Source organism: Trachymyrmex cornetzi, unplaced genomic scaffold (genome assembly GCF_001594075.2).
Source record: "Trachymyrmex cornetzi isolate Tcor2-1 unplaced genomic scaffold, Tcor1.1 scaffold321, whole genome shotgun sequence".
In the NCBI taxonomy this organism is placed as follows: domain Eukaryota; kingdom Metazoa; phylum Arthropoda; class Insecta; order Hymenoptera; family Formicidae; genus Trachymyrmex; species Trachymyrmex cornetzi.
Genome location: NW_017297908.1, coordinates 536,807 through 554,418, shown reverse-complemented (window position 1 = coordinate 554,418; position 17,612 = coordinate 536,807). Strand labels below are relative to the sequence as shown.

Sequence of the window (17,612 nt, the reverse complement as noted above, 5' to 3'; positions counted from 1 at the left end):
GAACCCAAGCATTACTGTCTATACATCCCACTGTCTACATGGGTTACAAATATTCCAAGCGGACACTGTCTAAGCACTACTACATACGTTTAATTTATTACACATAGTCGGTATGACAGATTTCCTAACCTCCGTAGTCGTCAACTTTAACACTAAATATCTCGGTTCGCGAGGCAGAGCGACACTTTTTTCTGCCAGATTCTTTCGTTTCATGCAAAAACGCGTCGAATAAGCCTAATTTTATCGAAATCGGAGGTGAGTGAGGTATTCTGAATAATTACCAAAACTGCATAATGTATTTAATATTACAATAACATTCGTGGCAACATAACGTATATACTACATACGCAATCCGTAGTAACTTTTGCAGACATCCGATGCGGATTACGGATTACGGGCTGTATGTGACGGCACCCTAAAGGCCGCAGCACACACTCTTGCATAACGCATAATGCATAGTGCATAAAGAAATCAACCAATAAAAATTCTTCTTTTCCATGGAATGAGAGGAAAGGAAAGCTTCTGATTAGTTGATTCGCTTATGCATTATGCGTTTTGCAAGAGTGTGTGATGCGACCTGAAAGCTTTCTATCTTTCGGTATATAATTCCACGTATTTATACCAATCGCTATGCAAATACCGACAGTGATAATAATCGAGCTGATGCTACCAACTGTGGTACCTACTCCATTGTCCATCAGTCCATGGTGATTTCCTCCACCATGATCAATGATGAATAATGAGAGTGACTCATCATTCTTCTTTCCACCATGATGGCGATCATGGCGACCGTTAAGTAAACGTGTTGCGAGATGCTGAGTACGTTTCGGGTCGTTTAAGCCAGCGGCACACGATGCTTTTTTTCCTGCTGGATTGCTAGCTGGATTTGCGTGCTTGCTGCCGTGTTAGCAACAGTGCTGGCTGTGCTATTGGCTGTGTTGCTAGTTTGGCTTCAGACGATGCGAGTTTTAGTACTGGCTGAGCAACTGGAATTTATTACAAGTACATAAAAATTCCTAACCTGAGCCCTGAGGAGTCATGAACTTTATCGATAAATATTACGAGGTAGGTAAACGTGACCAGTATTCTATTGCACAGTCGGCACAAAATATTGTATTTTTGAATTTTGCGTACTCACATGTGTTTACACGCTTCCCAGCGGCCATCTTCAAATGAAGCGGCGTCGTGATTGATTCTACAATAAGCCAGCATGAAATCAAGCAAGAAAAATAGCACCGGTTCTATCACGAAAATCCAGCGGATCAGTCAGCAGCGGGGCCTGCAAGCCATACAATTTCCAGCATAGCAGCCAGTCAGATTGCCAGCACAGTAGCACGCAAGCAATCCAGCAGGAAAAAGAGCATTGTGTGCCGCTGGCTTTAGACTAGAGTCATAAAAATTTTTGAACAGCAAAATAACTGTTGCGTTATGCTGAACGCAAAAAAGTAGTCGACGTTACTGATAGAATAAGGATAGTGCCTTTGCTGTCCAATGGCTCCTGTTAACTGATATCAAGCTGTGTTCAACAGAAGTGTGATGTAATACTGTTACGGAATAATACTGTATGGTGTTGGTTTTAGTTGTTTTAGAGTATTGTTAATGAGTATTGTTAGTGTTGTAAACTAGAGCTAATCAATAAGTTAGTATTAAATACAGCTTATTGATTATATTAGTTTATTGACTATTTGCTATCATTATTTTTTTTTGTAGACTGGACAACATTCGTAGGCGCCACACAAATGCTGTCCAACTGTTTTTTGGGTCTGTTTTTTCAGACCTTTTTTTTCGGTTTGAGATCGTTGAAAGCCATTCATCACACTTGCAATGCTGAAACACAGCTTTGTATTGTTTTGTAGCCGAGCCTGTTGAAACTATTGAATAAAGATTTTGATGATTAAACCATGTTGATCTCTATTCCAACTTCCCAGATTAAGGACAGCAAAGGACACTTTCTTCACCAGTATCAGACTACCGATCCTCTACCCCTGAGGATCCGAAATACTCATCTATATTCTATTCTTATATAGGAATCGTATTGAAAACAAGTGCTTTCGGGAATTGAAGGATTATTTGCATTACTAATTTGATTTGCAAATTCGATAAAGACAAATTTGATAATGTATTTTATTTAAAGGCGAAGAATTAAAGTTATGTAATTTGCTAAAATCTTAATAAAAATATCAAATCAATTAACATAGGCATAATATACCTTCGACAATTAATTTAAATAATCGCTTAAATACAAAGTGATAGACATCACGTGGCTGATAATTGAACTAAAGTTACACTTGCCAGCGCTATACTTACGTACTAAAGTCACAGCATGTATACATAGAATATGCGATATCATTTCATCCTTGTCATCAAACATTAAACAAGGATGAGATAATGTGATGACACGTACATTGCAAAGGTGTGTTAAGTGGAACATATCTCTAGTGCATATATAACAAAAAATAGGTTTAAATGTGATAATTTTATTACTAAAATATTAATATACATCAAAATACACAGAGATGCATGAGTAATACACTTTCATATTACAAGTTTTGTGGAAAATACTAAATAAGTACAATATTATAATGAAATATTTAATACATATAATAGTAGGCAAGATATACTAAACGAACCTGGATGCAATCGCTATTAGTTTAGTATGATCCGCTGCTTTGCTGTAAGTCTGTTCTTTCATTTTTGTTTGGAATATATGAGGAATAGGCACCTGTATTCTTGTACCAAGAGTTGTGCCGTTGTCGTCTACGAGTACCCGATTGTTGCTATCAAACTTGGGAACTTTAAGGACCTGTTGCTGTTTCAATCCAACCAATACGTTCTTTTCCTTTTCACCTCTTATAGCATCTAAAATTCTATCACCTGAATAATACGTATAACAATGTTTAGATAAATTTCCTATAAAATGATATCTGTTATGTAGTTTTTCATTTATTGTTTCACCGATATATCCAACCCTTGTCCAGCGCTTGTCGTACACGTGTATGCAACATATAGCGTTTTCGATTGGGCAAAAGTTAGTGCGCACCAGTGCGCACTTAGTTCACACCAACACTGGACGAGTTCCATGGGTTGCACTGAATAGTGCAAGTTCAAAAGAATACGCCAAGATTTTCAGTGCAAAAGCTGAAACTCATTTTTGTTCACTTTGAAGCAATGTTCAACAAAATGTTACAAAACCACAATAAAAGATATTAAGAGTAGGGACAAGACTCCGTTTTCAATTCAACTGCGCAGATTTGCTTGTCCCTATATATATCCTTAACTGTGATAAAACGTGCATTGAACTGGCACCGTCAAAATATCTCGTGCCACTTAGTGCGCACTGAGTGCGCACTACGCGAGTGTCGTGCGATCAAATGAACACGTGACACTAGCCAAGTGCGCATTGGCACTGCCAATCGAACACGCTCTTGACACTGAGTGCAGCCAGTGCACCCCAGTCGAAAACGCTAATAGTGGTCTACTCTATATCATAGCTTGCTTCGCTGTTATTCACTACTCTCAATTAACTCTATTTAATTATCTGACTCACAGGGGTTGAAGTAGAAATGTTTCTGCTTGCAACACTTGACACAGCAAACAGCGACAACATTATCGTTTTAATCTCCCTTTAGGGTAATCTGAAACATCATATAATATAAAAAACTGCATAATGTATTTAATATTACAATAACGTGACAACATAATGTATATACTACATACGCAATCCGTAGTAACTTTTGCGGACATCCGATGCGGATTACGGATTACGGGCTGTATGTGACGGCACCCTAAAGACCGCAGTACACACTCTTGCATAACGCATAATGCATAGTGCATAAGCGAATCTACTAATCAGAATCTTTCCTTTCCTCCCATTCCATGGAAAAGAAGAATTTTGATTGGTTGATTCCTTTATGCACTATGCATTATGCGTTATGCAAGAGTGTGTGCTGCGGCCGTAAGTCTAAAATCAGTATGGTATACTTAGGCCCAGTTCCACAACTCACGGTTAACTCTTAACTGAAGTTCAATTTGTTTCTCATTTCTTTCCAATTCAAGAATTGGAAAGTGAGGGCCCAGACACACATTCTTGCATAACGCATAATGCATAGTGCATAAGCGAATCAACCAATCAAAATTCTTCTTTTCCATGGAATGAGAGGAAAGGAAAGATTCTGATTAGTTGATTCGCTTATGCACTATGCATTATGCGTTATGCAAGAGTGTGTGTCTGGGCTCTAACCCCGGATCTACAATAGATTTTTAAGCTTTAAGCCATAAGAAATGGACGAATCACAATCAATTATTTTCCTTACAATTGGTCAGTTTCTTACGGCATAAGGCTTAAAACCCTATTGTAGATCCGGGGTAACGCATAACGCATAGTGCATAAGCGAATCAACTAATTAGAATCTTTCCTTTCCTCTCATTCCATGGAAAAGAAGAATTTTGATTGGTTGATTCGCTTATGCACTATGCGTTATGCGTTATGCAAAAGCTTGTGTCTGGGCTCTTACGGTTGAAATCGCCCATACCCTACCGTCAGTACATCCATTTTCAATTTGAGAGAGAACTACGTGACTATAATATATACACTTTCCAACACTATCGATAAAATCGTATCGTCGAAAGTAGATGTGGTTCGTCTGTGTACTAAATCCTCAGGACAAAACGTGCCGACTATCCATTTCGCATCTCGTACACATGTAAATAAAAGTTGTTTTTTGAATTTTAATAAACGAAATTGAAAATTCAAACAAGTTAATTTAATGAATTTTATCTTATAATATCTTATAAAATTACGAAGTTATGTTTCTTTATGCCAATTTTCAGCCCGTTTTTGCCAGATATAATTATACTAGTATGCATCAAAGTCTCTATAATTACTAGCAATTATATAGAGGTTTTTAATAAATTCAGTCTCTTCTAAACATATATTGCCAATTTAAGGTATAATTTAGCAAAAACGAGATATACAGGCCCTCCACCACCCCCTCCAATTTTATCGGCGGTTCTCTTTTCTTTGTAAGTATACTCAGCCATAAAACAAACGAGCTACTAATAAATTTAGTAGCCCGTTTTTGCAGGTAGGTATATCTTTAATTTATTTTATTTTTATGTCTAATTATTTTATTGTATTTCGCTATAATGAAATTGCAATAACTTTTTAAATATTATTCTTTGTATTATTCCTTTATACAATTCGACATTACAATTATAATAACTATTTACAATACAATTATCAATGCTGTTCAGAATATAATAAAAGTGATAATATAGGACCATAATTAAAAAATTTTAGTAATGCGAGATTATACGAAAACGTCGAAAATATGTACGATAATACAAATTTTTCTAAACCAATGTTTAATGAAATATTAATAAATGCAGAAGAAATTCTAACAACAATTAGATCGTATTTACTACTAATTATTAATTTGCGAATATAAAACTTAATAATATCGCGATAAAACTCTGCCTAAAGTCAGTCGCGTTCAGCAGACTTAACTATTGTGGAGCAGATCCTTGAGCACTCGATTGGTGTATTTTTCTAGATCATCCAATAGCAGCGAGCGCTCACGGATCCGCTCCACACAGTTGAGCTGCTGAACGCGACCATTGACGGTGTGGAAGTGTGACAATACGGAAAACGGGACTTTTTGTTGTTATCATGAACAAGATACGTAGTCTCGAGAGAACGTTAACGCATTTACGATCTCTCGGCGTTTTGAGAGCGAGTTCCTCGTCCACGAGATGTTTTAGCACGAGTAAAGATTCAGAGGAACAAAGCAAGGATTCGCTTTCGTCTGTGGAGCCTAATATCGAGAAGGAACCAGCAACACAAGTAAATGAGAATGTAGAAGCAACTCAGGAATCTCAAGCAAAATTGAGCGGTTTTGCACGAAGTTACGAAAAATTCTCGCACATTGACGATAAGAAACCAGAAACGCCACAGACATTCGTTTCCTTAATTCGTAACTCCAAATTTGTCGATGTAAATCTCTCCTTTTCATAGTGCAACCAATTGTTTGACTGCTCTTTATTAAATACATAATTTTGTTTTCAGTTGGGTGATCCCGAAGGAAAAGTCGTAATTGGTGAGATATATCATGTGGTTGGTGATGATCTGTATATTGATTTTGGATGGAAGTTTCCCTGCGTTTGTCAGAGACCTGTCAAGAATGGACAGTACGTGTAAATCTATTTTTTTTCAAAATACATCTTATTTCCCAGATAACCAAATCTACTAAGATCATGTATTACTTTTGTGTGCTACAAACTATGTTGGCAGAACTCGGATAATAGTTGAGCATGATTTGTCATCTCAGATGGTGTCGGTAAAAAGTAGCAGAAAACAAGCAGGTCCAATATCAAGATGTATTATAAAAAATCTTGCAAAAATTAAGCAGAAATTCTTACTATAAAAGCAGTACATTTTGAACATTGCATGCTGATACGACATGTCATCAAAAACTATATTAAAACTGATCATAACATGATATTATCATATTATACTGGTAGATGTCATCAGAAATCGAAATTATTTGCTTGCACGGCTTAACGACGAAAACATGGCAAAAATAAAACATGTGCTGCTGTCTCAAAAAGTAACAGCAAATATACAGCAGAAACATGGCACGGAAATGTTATATCAGACCATATTTCTTCCATTTACCACTATTCAACGTAACTATCGATATTTTTCTCCTATTTAAATTTTTGTTATGGCTGAATATAAAGACTGCATAACGCGACGAGTGAAAATAAAAATGTGTAGTATTTTCCTACCCGTTTAATTTTTGATACAATTCCTATAGAGAATTTAGAATATTAAACTGATTTTTTAAGAACTAGGTAATAATTCTGCTGTTTCTGCCATTAGTAACTGATATGATAGACGAATTGTAAGTCATCATCATGCACATTTTCTGTCGTGTTTCTGCCGTTTGTGTCTAATATAACAAGCGATGATCTATTTTTGTCATATTTCTGATGCCGTATCATAAGCACATCGTAGCACATCATGCATGATTTCTGCTGTTTTTTGTCACTAGTATCTAATATGACAGGCCATATTCTATTTTTGTCATGTTTCTACCATCATATTATGATGACAAGATATGCTCTATTCTTGCTGCATTTCTGTTGTTATACTATGTTTGGCAAGTCACGATGACAAAAACCAAGCTTAAAGAAGATGCAGTGAACAGGAATCTGCTCTACAATTGTGACTGAATTTGTCGACATAACGCTGGCATACTGCTAGTATTTTGCTATCTGGGTTGTTTAATGATATTTCTGTATATTTCAAATATATCTACTGATGAATACTGCCTCAAATATTGTTAATTTGTTCTTTATATTAGATACTATGTGAGAGGATCTAAGGTTCGATTAAGGATAAAGGATTTGGAACTTTCCTCCAAGTTCTTAGGTGCTGAAACGGATGTAACTCTTCTGGAAGCTGATTGCACTTTAATCGGCCTAATATCGTCACCTTTGCAAGTGGCAGAACAAAGAACGAAAACAACCAGAAGGCCGAGAATACGAGATATTTTATAATTATTAATGTTAATTTTGTAATATCTATGTTAAATAAACTATAGAATATTACATGTATGTATGTAAATAGCATATTTCCAGCAAAACAGTTTTGTACAAAGTAATGCATAGTGTATGTATATCATATCGTTTGCAATCTAAGTTTCTAATTTTTTACAAATAATTATCATTTTAGAGTTGCTTGTAGAAAAAGAACAAAATTAGAAACAAAAAAAATATATTTTAAAAGAGCATTTAAAGGACATTTATCTTAAAAGAACTTTTTCTTTTTACAATCAGTTATTACATCAAAACTGCATTTCAAAATTAATTACTGTAAAGTAATGATTATAAAAATAATAATTTTTTGATAATTAAATTGCAAAATTTTAATGATTCCAACATTCAAAAACTTGTTTTCTGGAATTTGTTTTTGGGTAATTATGTTAAATGAGCATGTGTACTAGGTAGGTATCACAGTCGGTATCATTAACTCAAATTAAATCTTGCGTAGAAACATTAGATGCCTCTCATGGTGAACATTGTAGTTCACTTCATCAGGCCGGGGAACAGTCTGATACTGAGTACTTATGCAATATTCACGAAACGTTGGCATTCTAAGGGCGGTATTGATAGTCAGATCTCATATTCAAGACCTTAAGTACAATCTTAAGAAGTCACAAACCAATCAGAAGGCCATATTAGCATCTTAAGACATTATTTAAGACAGTCTTGAAATAAGAACTATTGCCCGTATTCATATTCAGACTTTATATTTAAGGCTTCTTAAATTTATCTTCAGATGCTCTACAAATTATTTTATTTGCTACTGAGCATCTAAAGATAAATTTAAGGAAACCTTAAGTGTAAGATCTGGCTATGAATACCGCCCTAAGAATGGATTTGTACACGGAGATAACCCGCGAAACGCATAATTTCTGTAAAGAAAGTGCCCGCGAAAGCGTCAAGACTATTAAATGTGTCAATATTTTTTATACCTTCTTTGAAAATTCAAGAGATCATGTATTGAAGCATTAGGTTAATCGCTTATATCATCTTTTCGAATCGTTACTCGTTAGATATTTTTATTAGCAATGCCTTTTCATTTCTGCGAGAAAGCAGCCGGCTGCATTTACAATGCAAGACAATTAGATTAGTTCACAACTAATACGATTATATCACTATCTTCTCAGCTTGTATTGCGTTTCTGCTTAGTGCCAATTTTCCGGATCAACCTGTAGCGATCGCGGAACCGGTTTGCGATGAATGAAGTCAGCTTCATTGCAAGTTATTTGCTAATGATTATGGCGAAAGTATTGACGAAGATATCGAAAGTACGGCACGAATAGTTAATTAATCCTCCTTGCGATTACAGCACGCATGTCAATACAATATGTATATAATTACTCTATGAAAAGGCGCGTTGGATCAATCGATTAATTCCAACAAGTGTTGTCGTACACGCTTATCGCATACGCTTAAAAGGTCATTTTTAATTAAGGCTTGTCTTTGTAGGGTCAAAGATATTTTTATAATTTCGCCACTATTTTTAAAAGATGGATTTGTCAATTTGCCTCCCTTACAAAAATTTAATTCATTTTACTGGAAAGTATAGTAATTAATTACTTATTTTGAGTATTAATTAGATATATATTAATTAGACACATATTGTGTTGTTCACAGTACTTTTAATACTCAAAATAATCGTTATCTTCTAGTATTAATTATTTTTTTTTAATCTGGATGCAGATTGATTAATGTGTTTCATGTCTTTTATAAAAAAATAATAAGTTTAGTTACTAACAAAGTTAAATGTCTTCCTAAATAATAATGCTTTTAATACTCAAAATAAGCAATTAATCTTTTTTTTTCCAATAGTGAAACAGCAATTTTGCTGAAAAATCTAAAAATTTTGGCTAGATACAGATCTGAAAGTAATTTTGTTGGACCATCAAAATAATTTTGCAAGAATTTTGCATTATGAGCAATACTGCAAAATGTTTTGATATTTTAGCAACCAATTTTGTTATCCTACCTAATAATTGTTTTGATCCAGCAAAATCATTTTCAGATCTGTATCTAACTAAAATCTTCAGGTTTTCAGCAAAATTTAGCCTTTGTTTTACAACACACGGTTAACTCTTAACCGAGGTTCAACTTATTCATTATCTCTTTTCAATTCTAGGATTGGAAAGAAATGAGAAACAAGTTCAACCTCGGTTAAGAGTTAACCGTGAGTTTTAAAACTGGGCTTTAAGTGTATTAAATTTGATTTCTGTAAGGGAGATTCGAGTAATTGGACTCGTGGCACTGTGTCTACACCCAAGTAGCACTTGCAAAGCGCTAAAAAAAACGATTGTATACACATTTTTAGCGCTTTGTTAATGCTTTGTAAGCACTGCGTGCTACTTGAACACGCTCGTGCGTTGAAGCAAATTCGTTCATTCGCGCTCATCGCTCGATCTAGATCTGATTCCAGAGGTGCGCGCATTTATGTTCGGCCACATAACATACATTATGAGGCCCGCCACTGCGACGACGGCTGCACCCCTTGGGGTACACGCGCTTATATGAGTGCCTGCTACTTTCCAAAGGTCAACAATGACAGCAAAGAGGAGCTGCACCGCCTCGTAAAAGCGACGTTGCGACGTGCCTTGGTTACATTATGCAATCGGCTTTTTACTCAGCAGCCTGAACTATATTTTCTTTTTGCTCGGCTAACCTCGCGCTCGCAGGAAGGCTCCAGCTACCGACAGCCAAGGCGTCCATTCACTTGCTTCACCAGCGCGAGAGAGGAGCAACCGATCGGTTGGAGTAACCGAAAGAGATCGCGCGGCAGATATTTCGCGACAGAGGGATATCTCTTTCTCTCGCTTAAAGAGATCTGTCGAGCGAACAATAAATAATGCTTTCTTTCTCTTTCTCTGATCGATAGGCGATATAACGATCTCGCGGATCGAAATTCCGTGACATTTTCGAATTCCGATGCGGCGAACGACACGCGATATATATTGCGTAAGCGTGCGCATTACAGAAATACGTAGTAAACTTTGCTTTTTCTGTATATATATATATACATATATATAATAGGGAGTTTTTGCAATAATAACGTGGATCCAGATATGTGTGATGAACACTAAATGCTAAAGTCATGTTATCCTTTTCTTAATTAGTTGTTAAGAAGAAGATAGCGTTCACCGTATCTGGATAAACGGTATTGCAAAACATCCCTAATGTTTTAGAGTTCCACCCTTAGTGCCATCCAGGTATCACTCTATTTTGCTTGTTGTTTACCGAACATTAAATAAGGATGACATCCCGCCCAGTGACCCAGTGAGTTTCGATGTCGATTTGACATCAAAATCATCAAATTGATGTCGTCGATTCGATATCAATTCCATTGCCATTTCTCACTAGGCGGGAGTATCCGGCTGGGAATCTGAACATGTCCCAGAGTGATCAGTATAATAAAGTCATAATGATAACCAGAGATGGGAAAGTTACTCTTAAAGTTATTTTTAAGTTTCTTTTTATTTAGAAATTCATTACAATAAATTAAGATATTTTATTTCATATATTTTATCATTTGCTTCAACTTCATATTATTTATAATTGCACTCTCTTAATTTCTAAATAAAAAGTAACTTTAAAGTAACTTTAAAAGTAACTTTCCCATCCCTGAATTGATAACATAGGACGTCATCATGACGTATACCGTTTGAGATTTACAATAAATTTGTAACAAATAAAGTCATGATGTCCTTATGATATTATTACAATTTTTGTGCTTTACTTGGAAAATATCAGTATAAATGCTATACATATATATTGCTAATAATACAGTAAGCACAGTAAGCAACTAATAATAACGTAACATTATTAATATATAGGCTTTCTACAATATAAACCATTACTTAAGGTTTAAATTTTAAGCCGGAAGAAATTAACTAATCATAGTCGATTATTCTTCTCACATTCACAATTGTGATTGGTCGATTTCTTACAGTTCATGACTAAAGCTTATTAGGTAATGGCTTATTGTAGAAACTCTAGCTCTAATATGTTATAATTTTACACTGAACAATATAAATATAATATAACACATGCTGTATGTAACAGTTACGTTCTTAAGTGTAAAATTCTAATATTGATGTTATGTTATTGTAGAATTAATTGGTGTTTAATGAGAAATTGTATTACTGTAAGGGTAAGATGATATTCAATGCATAAGATGATTCCAACTTAAATTTTCAAGGTATTCAAGAATTTTCGGATAATATTCAAAACGATCGAATTCATTATACAATATTGAATTGTTTGAGGATTTTCTCAATGCCCGATTATTATAAATAGATCCGCGATACTCTACACATCGATCATCGCGCAAGAAACATCCATCATGTACCGTAGAACGTACATATCGAGAAAGATGATCGTGGGAAGATGCTAGCCGGCAATAAAATAATGCCGGTATATTTTGCAGCAATCTAAGAGGAAGGATTATGAAAATGAGGCGCAACAAACGCCGGGGACAGTGTTCGTTTAATGACGGCGGAAGGTGTCGTTGCGATGAAAATTAATGGAAATTAACGGGGCATCCCAATTATATGCGCCTCGCGAAAACGACACGTCGAGTCTCTCGTGAGATGACGTAACGATGTCTTATGTGTTTTCTCTTAATTTACAATGCGATCGAAGCGGACAAATTGGCAGATATGTAATTAATGGGTTAATATATCCTAAACGGAATCGTAAAGGCTCGTAACTTGTTCTCGTAAAACTTGTAGAACTTACGATTGATATTGTAATTCTATGTACCGTAATAGTACGATTATTCGCGTAAATATCTACTTTATATTTCTCGTAAATACTAGCAATAAGCTGTCTATAAAGATATTGCATATAAGCACTTGAAAGTTCTTACAAGTCTTACGAGAACATTTTACGAGTCTTACGATTCTACTTAGAACTGACCCGCAAGTTTAGTGTGGAGGAATTGATTTTTGTCAGACATTTATACATATCTATACTCAAAAAGTTATTAATATTAATAATTTAATATTAATTTTGATAATGCATATTGAAAGCTGCTCTGTACATGAAATTAATAAAGTTAAATGTGTGTGTGTAAAAGCATATAAATATATTAAATAATTAAATATCCAATAATGCATCGTCACATTTAACAGAATATACATATATATGCATTATTTCATTAGATATTAACAAAGCTGATTATATTATTCCATCTGAAATACTTACATAAAACAGTCTTCTCAGGTAACTGACATCATGTTGACGTTTGCTGTTCATGTAATAATGTCACTTCATTGCTTGAGTTTAATGCGCACTAATTCAGTGTAATGTGAGTGATCGAAATCACTATTAATTTAATCTAAACTCAGCATCGCATTGGTCTGCCGATTTTAAAACACGTACTCTTTTATGCGTACATTAAAACTTTTATAGTGAAATGTCATTCTAAAAAGTGAAATCTCACTCTTAATAAAGATCCCGGTAAAAAATTTTTCATACATGAATGTGTATAAATATTTATAAACATCTATAATTATATATGAAATACATCCCTCTTTTTTTTGTATAAAATTACTTTTTTTAATGTAATAGAAATAACAATAGTAATGTAAAAACATAAAAAATAATTAAAAGGATAATTTTCACACTATTTGTTTTAGAAAAGTTTGAAGAAACGTAAAAAAATTACTATAAAATTATACATAATTGTGTATGAGTAATTTTTTTACATTTTTCCAAATTTGTTTTTTTCTAAAACGAACAATGCGAAAATCCCTTTAATTATTTTTTATGTTTTCACTATATATGATTATACATGTTTATGAATATTTATGTATCTTTATACATATTTATACATATTCATGCATGAAAAATTTTTTACCGGGGATTTTGAAATTCCTTTTCACAACTGGCTCAATTTTCTCTCTTTAGAGTGAAATTCCACTTCAAAGAATTTAGAGAATAGTGAAATATATAAATGGCAACTGCTTTTAACCCCGTGCGAAGCATAAAAGTCAGCTTCGTCCCTTCTTTCTTTCTTTTTTTTTGCCAAGTTGTAGAGTTGCGTCAATACCGCGATGATGCGTAATAGAAAATCGCCAGAGAGACCGCAATCTTTTTTTTTCTTCATCGACCTCCGCAACGCGAGCTCCCATTCTTTCGAAATGGTACGATCGCGTGCGCGAGGTCGCGAGGAAGAGAGCGTAGGTAGAGCACAGCTCCTGTTTCTGCACAATCTCCTTCATATATCGCTTTTCAATATCGGGATACTTCCGCGATGCGCCGTCGAAACTTGGTTGAGCTATGGTATGATCGAACTCGTGCCGTTGAATTACGACTGGCTTGCACACTAATTGGACGAACCGACCCAAGAAACGCACGAAGGGTGTCTTCCATTTAGTAACACAAGTCGACACAGATATTGTTCTGTGTTACTCATAGAATCCAAAGAAAAATATAACGACATTTGTGTCGACTTAATTGTGTCATTATAAATGGAAGGCACCGAGTCAAGAGAAAGTAAAAATGATTCTATTTTGACGACGTAAAAATTAAACTGATGATTTTTTGTTTACACAAATTTGACTATTTATTGCTGCTAAAAATTAAAATCATTTTGATTTTTTGTTAACTTTTGTTGGAAATAAAAACTATTCGCCAAAATGTTTGAAAAGTAAAAGTATCAAATAATTTTGAACAAATATGTGCCATAATGTTTTTCTTTATAAAAAAAATCTGCATCCAAGGAATATCATCAACCGGAGGCTGTATGAAGGCTGAAGTCTCTTTTGACGCGATCGATAAGATCTGGAGAACGTTGAAATCTTTGGGATTAATTGCGGAGGGAACCGTACGTGCATGTCCGTTCAATCCTTTCAATTATCTCCCGACGCCACGTCTCGATCGGCGAACGCGTGCATGGAATTCGATACACTTCGAGATTCACGTACGTGAATCCTATGTAGTTCCGACAGAGATTTCTCGCGAAGATGAATCTCATCTCTGGCATAACACGAGCAGCAAGGTAAATTAAATGTACGAATTGCGTGCCAAGGGATAGGATCATCTACTCAAATAACTAATCAGTAACTGCATGTATACAAGATCTTCCTTGAAAAGTGATGCTTCAGATAGAAATTATATATAATTACTTCAGAAGGACGTCATCTAAAAATGACAGGTAAAGTCATGATGATATTCTGATGATATTATTATGATTCTGCAGTGTTCTACACATCGATAGATAATTTACTGAAGTATCTAAAAATTTAGATACAGATCTGAAAATAATTTTATTGGACCAAAATTATTATGTAGGAAATTCAAGCACAATGAGCAATATTCTAGAAACCAGCTTCAGAATCCTACATGTGTAATTATTTTGATGATTTGACAAAATTATTTTTAAACCTGCATTTTTTTTTAGCTAAATTTTCAGATATTTTCAGAGCAAAAGCATTCTTTCCCTGTAGGATTCCAATTAGCTTAATAAAATTTCTCTCTTTCTACTTTTTTTTTTTTAGAGCATCCTGCACAGAAGGAACAATTTTGCTGAAATATCAAAAAATTTATATATACACTGTTAAAAATGTCATGAAATTTAATGTACTTTTAAGTTACATAAATTAAATTAAATTTTATGACTACATTAAATTTTAAGTATCTGTAACTGAAAAGTATATTTGTGTACATGTACATAAAATTTAGTGCACGTTTCATAAAATTTTATAAAGTTTAGTACATTTTTTATTAAATTTTACGTAGATATGTATAAAATTTAATGTAAGTAAACGTTAAATTTAAGTTATTTATAACTTCATTTTCATTAACAACACATTAAATATTTTTAATGTGCCTGCTTGAAATTAAAAATATTTAATGTGCTGTCAATGAAAATAAAGTTACAAATAATTGTATTGGACCATCAAAAGTATTATGTATATAAGAAACTCTCAAGCACATGATGAGCAATGTTAATTGCAAAAAGTTTCAACATTCTAGCAATTACCAGCATCCTACAATATATGTACCTAATTATTTTGATAATCTAATAAAATTGTTTTCAGTATCTATAAGCTAAATTTTTTAATACTTCAGCAAAAAGTCTTCCGTTCTTATACCTGAGTATATAAGTGTTTTGATACGGAGTCATTATATCCTATTATCAAGCTCGTAGCTCACGATCGCTCGCTATTTTTTGTCTCAACCGTACCTCTGCATCCGCGCAACTTGCTGAATACATCTATTAAACTCGAGAATTGGAACATACGAATTATCACGTTTCCTCCTATTTCCTCTTTGTGTGTACCGCTCTCACGTAACGTCGAAGCGTAATGATTTTGCAGCTACGATTTCTCAATATGGATCCGAAGTTCGGTCGCTTCATCTCCCTGGGAATCTAGACAAGCACGTACGCTATCTTTCTCTCCATTACGAGGCGAGCGGGAATTCTGCAGGATGCCTATTGGGATACTATCATCGCTTCGTCTACGAACTACGACGAAGCGTGAGTACGGTGACCCAGAGGTGGATCGTTAACCGGCGAGTTACGTGTCGATCGGTAATACCTTGACGATTTCAAATGCTTCGGTTTATGCGCGCAGTTCTATTTTATGGAACTGTTTACAGCATAGAATCGTGTTAGGATCGCGCAATTATATCATATGCGTAATATTCTCGTGCGATCGTGAGCTTCGAACCAACGATCTCGCGGATTGGTTCTTTTACAACCCGTCTTACGTAACTATCGAATCTTCGGCTAACCGGATCTGATTCTCGGTCATATATATAATTATTCGAATATTCATCTTCTGATGATCTGAATAAAAAGGCGCGCGATTTCTTGACGAGATAATAGCTCTCATTAATAACTGTTGCTGTAACTGGCGAGAAAGATAAACTTTCCGTCACATGTGAGCACGTTATAGAACCCACGTTCTGCGCAGGAGATCATCCCAGGTTGTCCAGGTACCCGCAATACTTACCCAAGCAATTAACAATTCGATGTCATATGGACGTTCAAATCAAATCCCGTAAATGTCTCTCGTACGTACAAAGTACCGCCCAAAGACGTCTAATAGACGTCATTAATATGGTTAATCTTAAGGCTAATTCTACAATGTGCTTTTTGTTTCCCGTTTCTTGCTGTTTGTCTCTGTCTGTCTCTTGCCTTTTTGATCAAGAAGGCAAGAGACAAACAGCAAGAAACAGGAAATAAAAAGCGCATTGTAGAATTAGCCTAAATGTTACAGAATAATTCGGAAATGATTTATCTCTTCTGATCTAAACGTTGTTGGAAACAAAGAGAAGGATACCAAACAGTCATTGGGCTCCAAGATGAAAGTATATAAAGTTGTTTGATAATTCTAGGTCTTCGGACTTTACTGATAATTGTTCGTGCACTGCTCAAAAATCGGACATATTAACGACATACCTTGGACATTCCAAATATATCTATGTAAATAAATTCATTGTAGGACGTCCAAGCAATGTCCTTGGGGCGTATTATACGCGTGTAAAGTACAGCGACATAAACAGGATCTCTCGAGACATTTTCGGACGTTTAATTCAAGGACGTCAAATTGTTGCTTGGATAGCAACACCCAGTTCCCGACCTAGCGCACACATGAATACTACGCACGATCCTTGTATCAGTCAATGCGCTCCGGAGATGCTGTCAACGTATGATTGCGCAACGAGCCCGTCGCAATGGCGACGGTGATGACAACTCCGCAGGTATAATTCCCGCATTGAAAGAGCCGATATAATTACAAGGGAGAAACGCGCGGCGAGTGCATACCAGCAGCGTCATCAGCTCAGCTTTTCCATGCTTTCCCACCGCTTTCCTCTTTAGGATGTGCACCGAGAAATCATCAAATACTTCCCTGGTGAAAAAATTTCGCTGAAATTATTCCACGTTTTGGAATATTTCAGCGAAATTGCTGAAAATTTATTAAAAGCGAATTTTTCAGCTAACATACTAAAAAATTGTTGACACTAAATTGAAATTACTCTGAAATTTTGTTGAAATTCCCATA

At 35.0% G+C, this 17,612-nt stretch overlaps 1 protein-coding gene and 1 long non-coding RNA gene across 2 annotated transcripts; both read left to right on the top strand.

Moving 5' to 3' along the window:
* Positions 1-951: 951 nt before the first annotated feature.
* LOC108762821 (uncharacterized) lies at positions 952-1,899 on the top strand. Its single transcript, XR_001940193.1, has 2 exons — positions 952-1,065; positions 1,160-1,899. It is a non-coding gene; the product is annotated as an uncharacterized LOC108762821 (long non-coding RNA).
* Positions 1,900-5,608: 3,709 nt separating this feature from the next.
* Positions 5,609-7,560, top strand: mRpS28 (mitochondrial ribosomal protein S28). The gene is made up of 3 exons (XM_018509958.1): positions 5,609-5,992; positions 6,065-6,186; positions 7,365-7,560. The coding sequence occupies exons 1-3, from the start codon at positions 5,669-5,671 to the stop codon at positions 7,558-7,560; spliced, it is 642 nt and encodes a 213-aa protein (XP_018365460.1). The 5' UTR covers positions 5,609-5,668.
* The last annotated feature ends 10,052 nt before the right edge of the window (positions 7,561-17,612 follow it).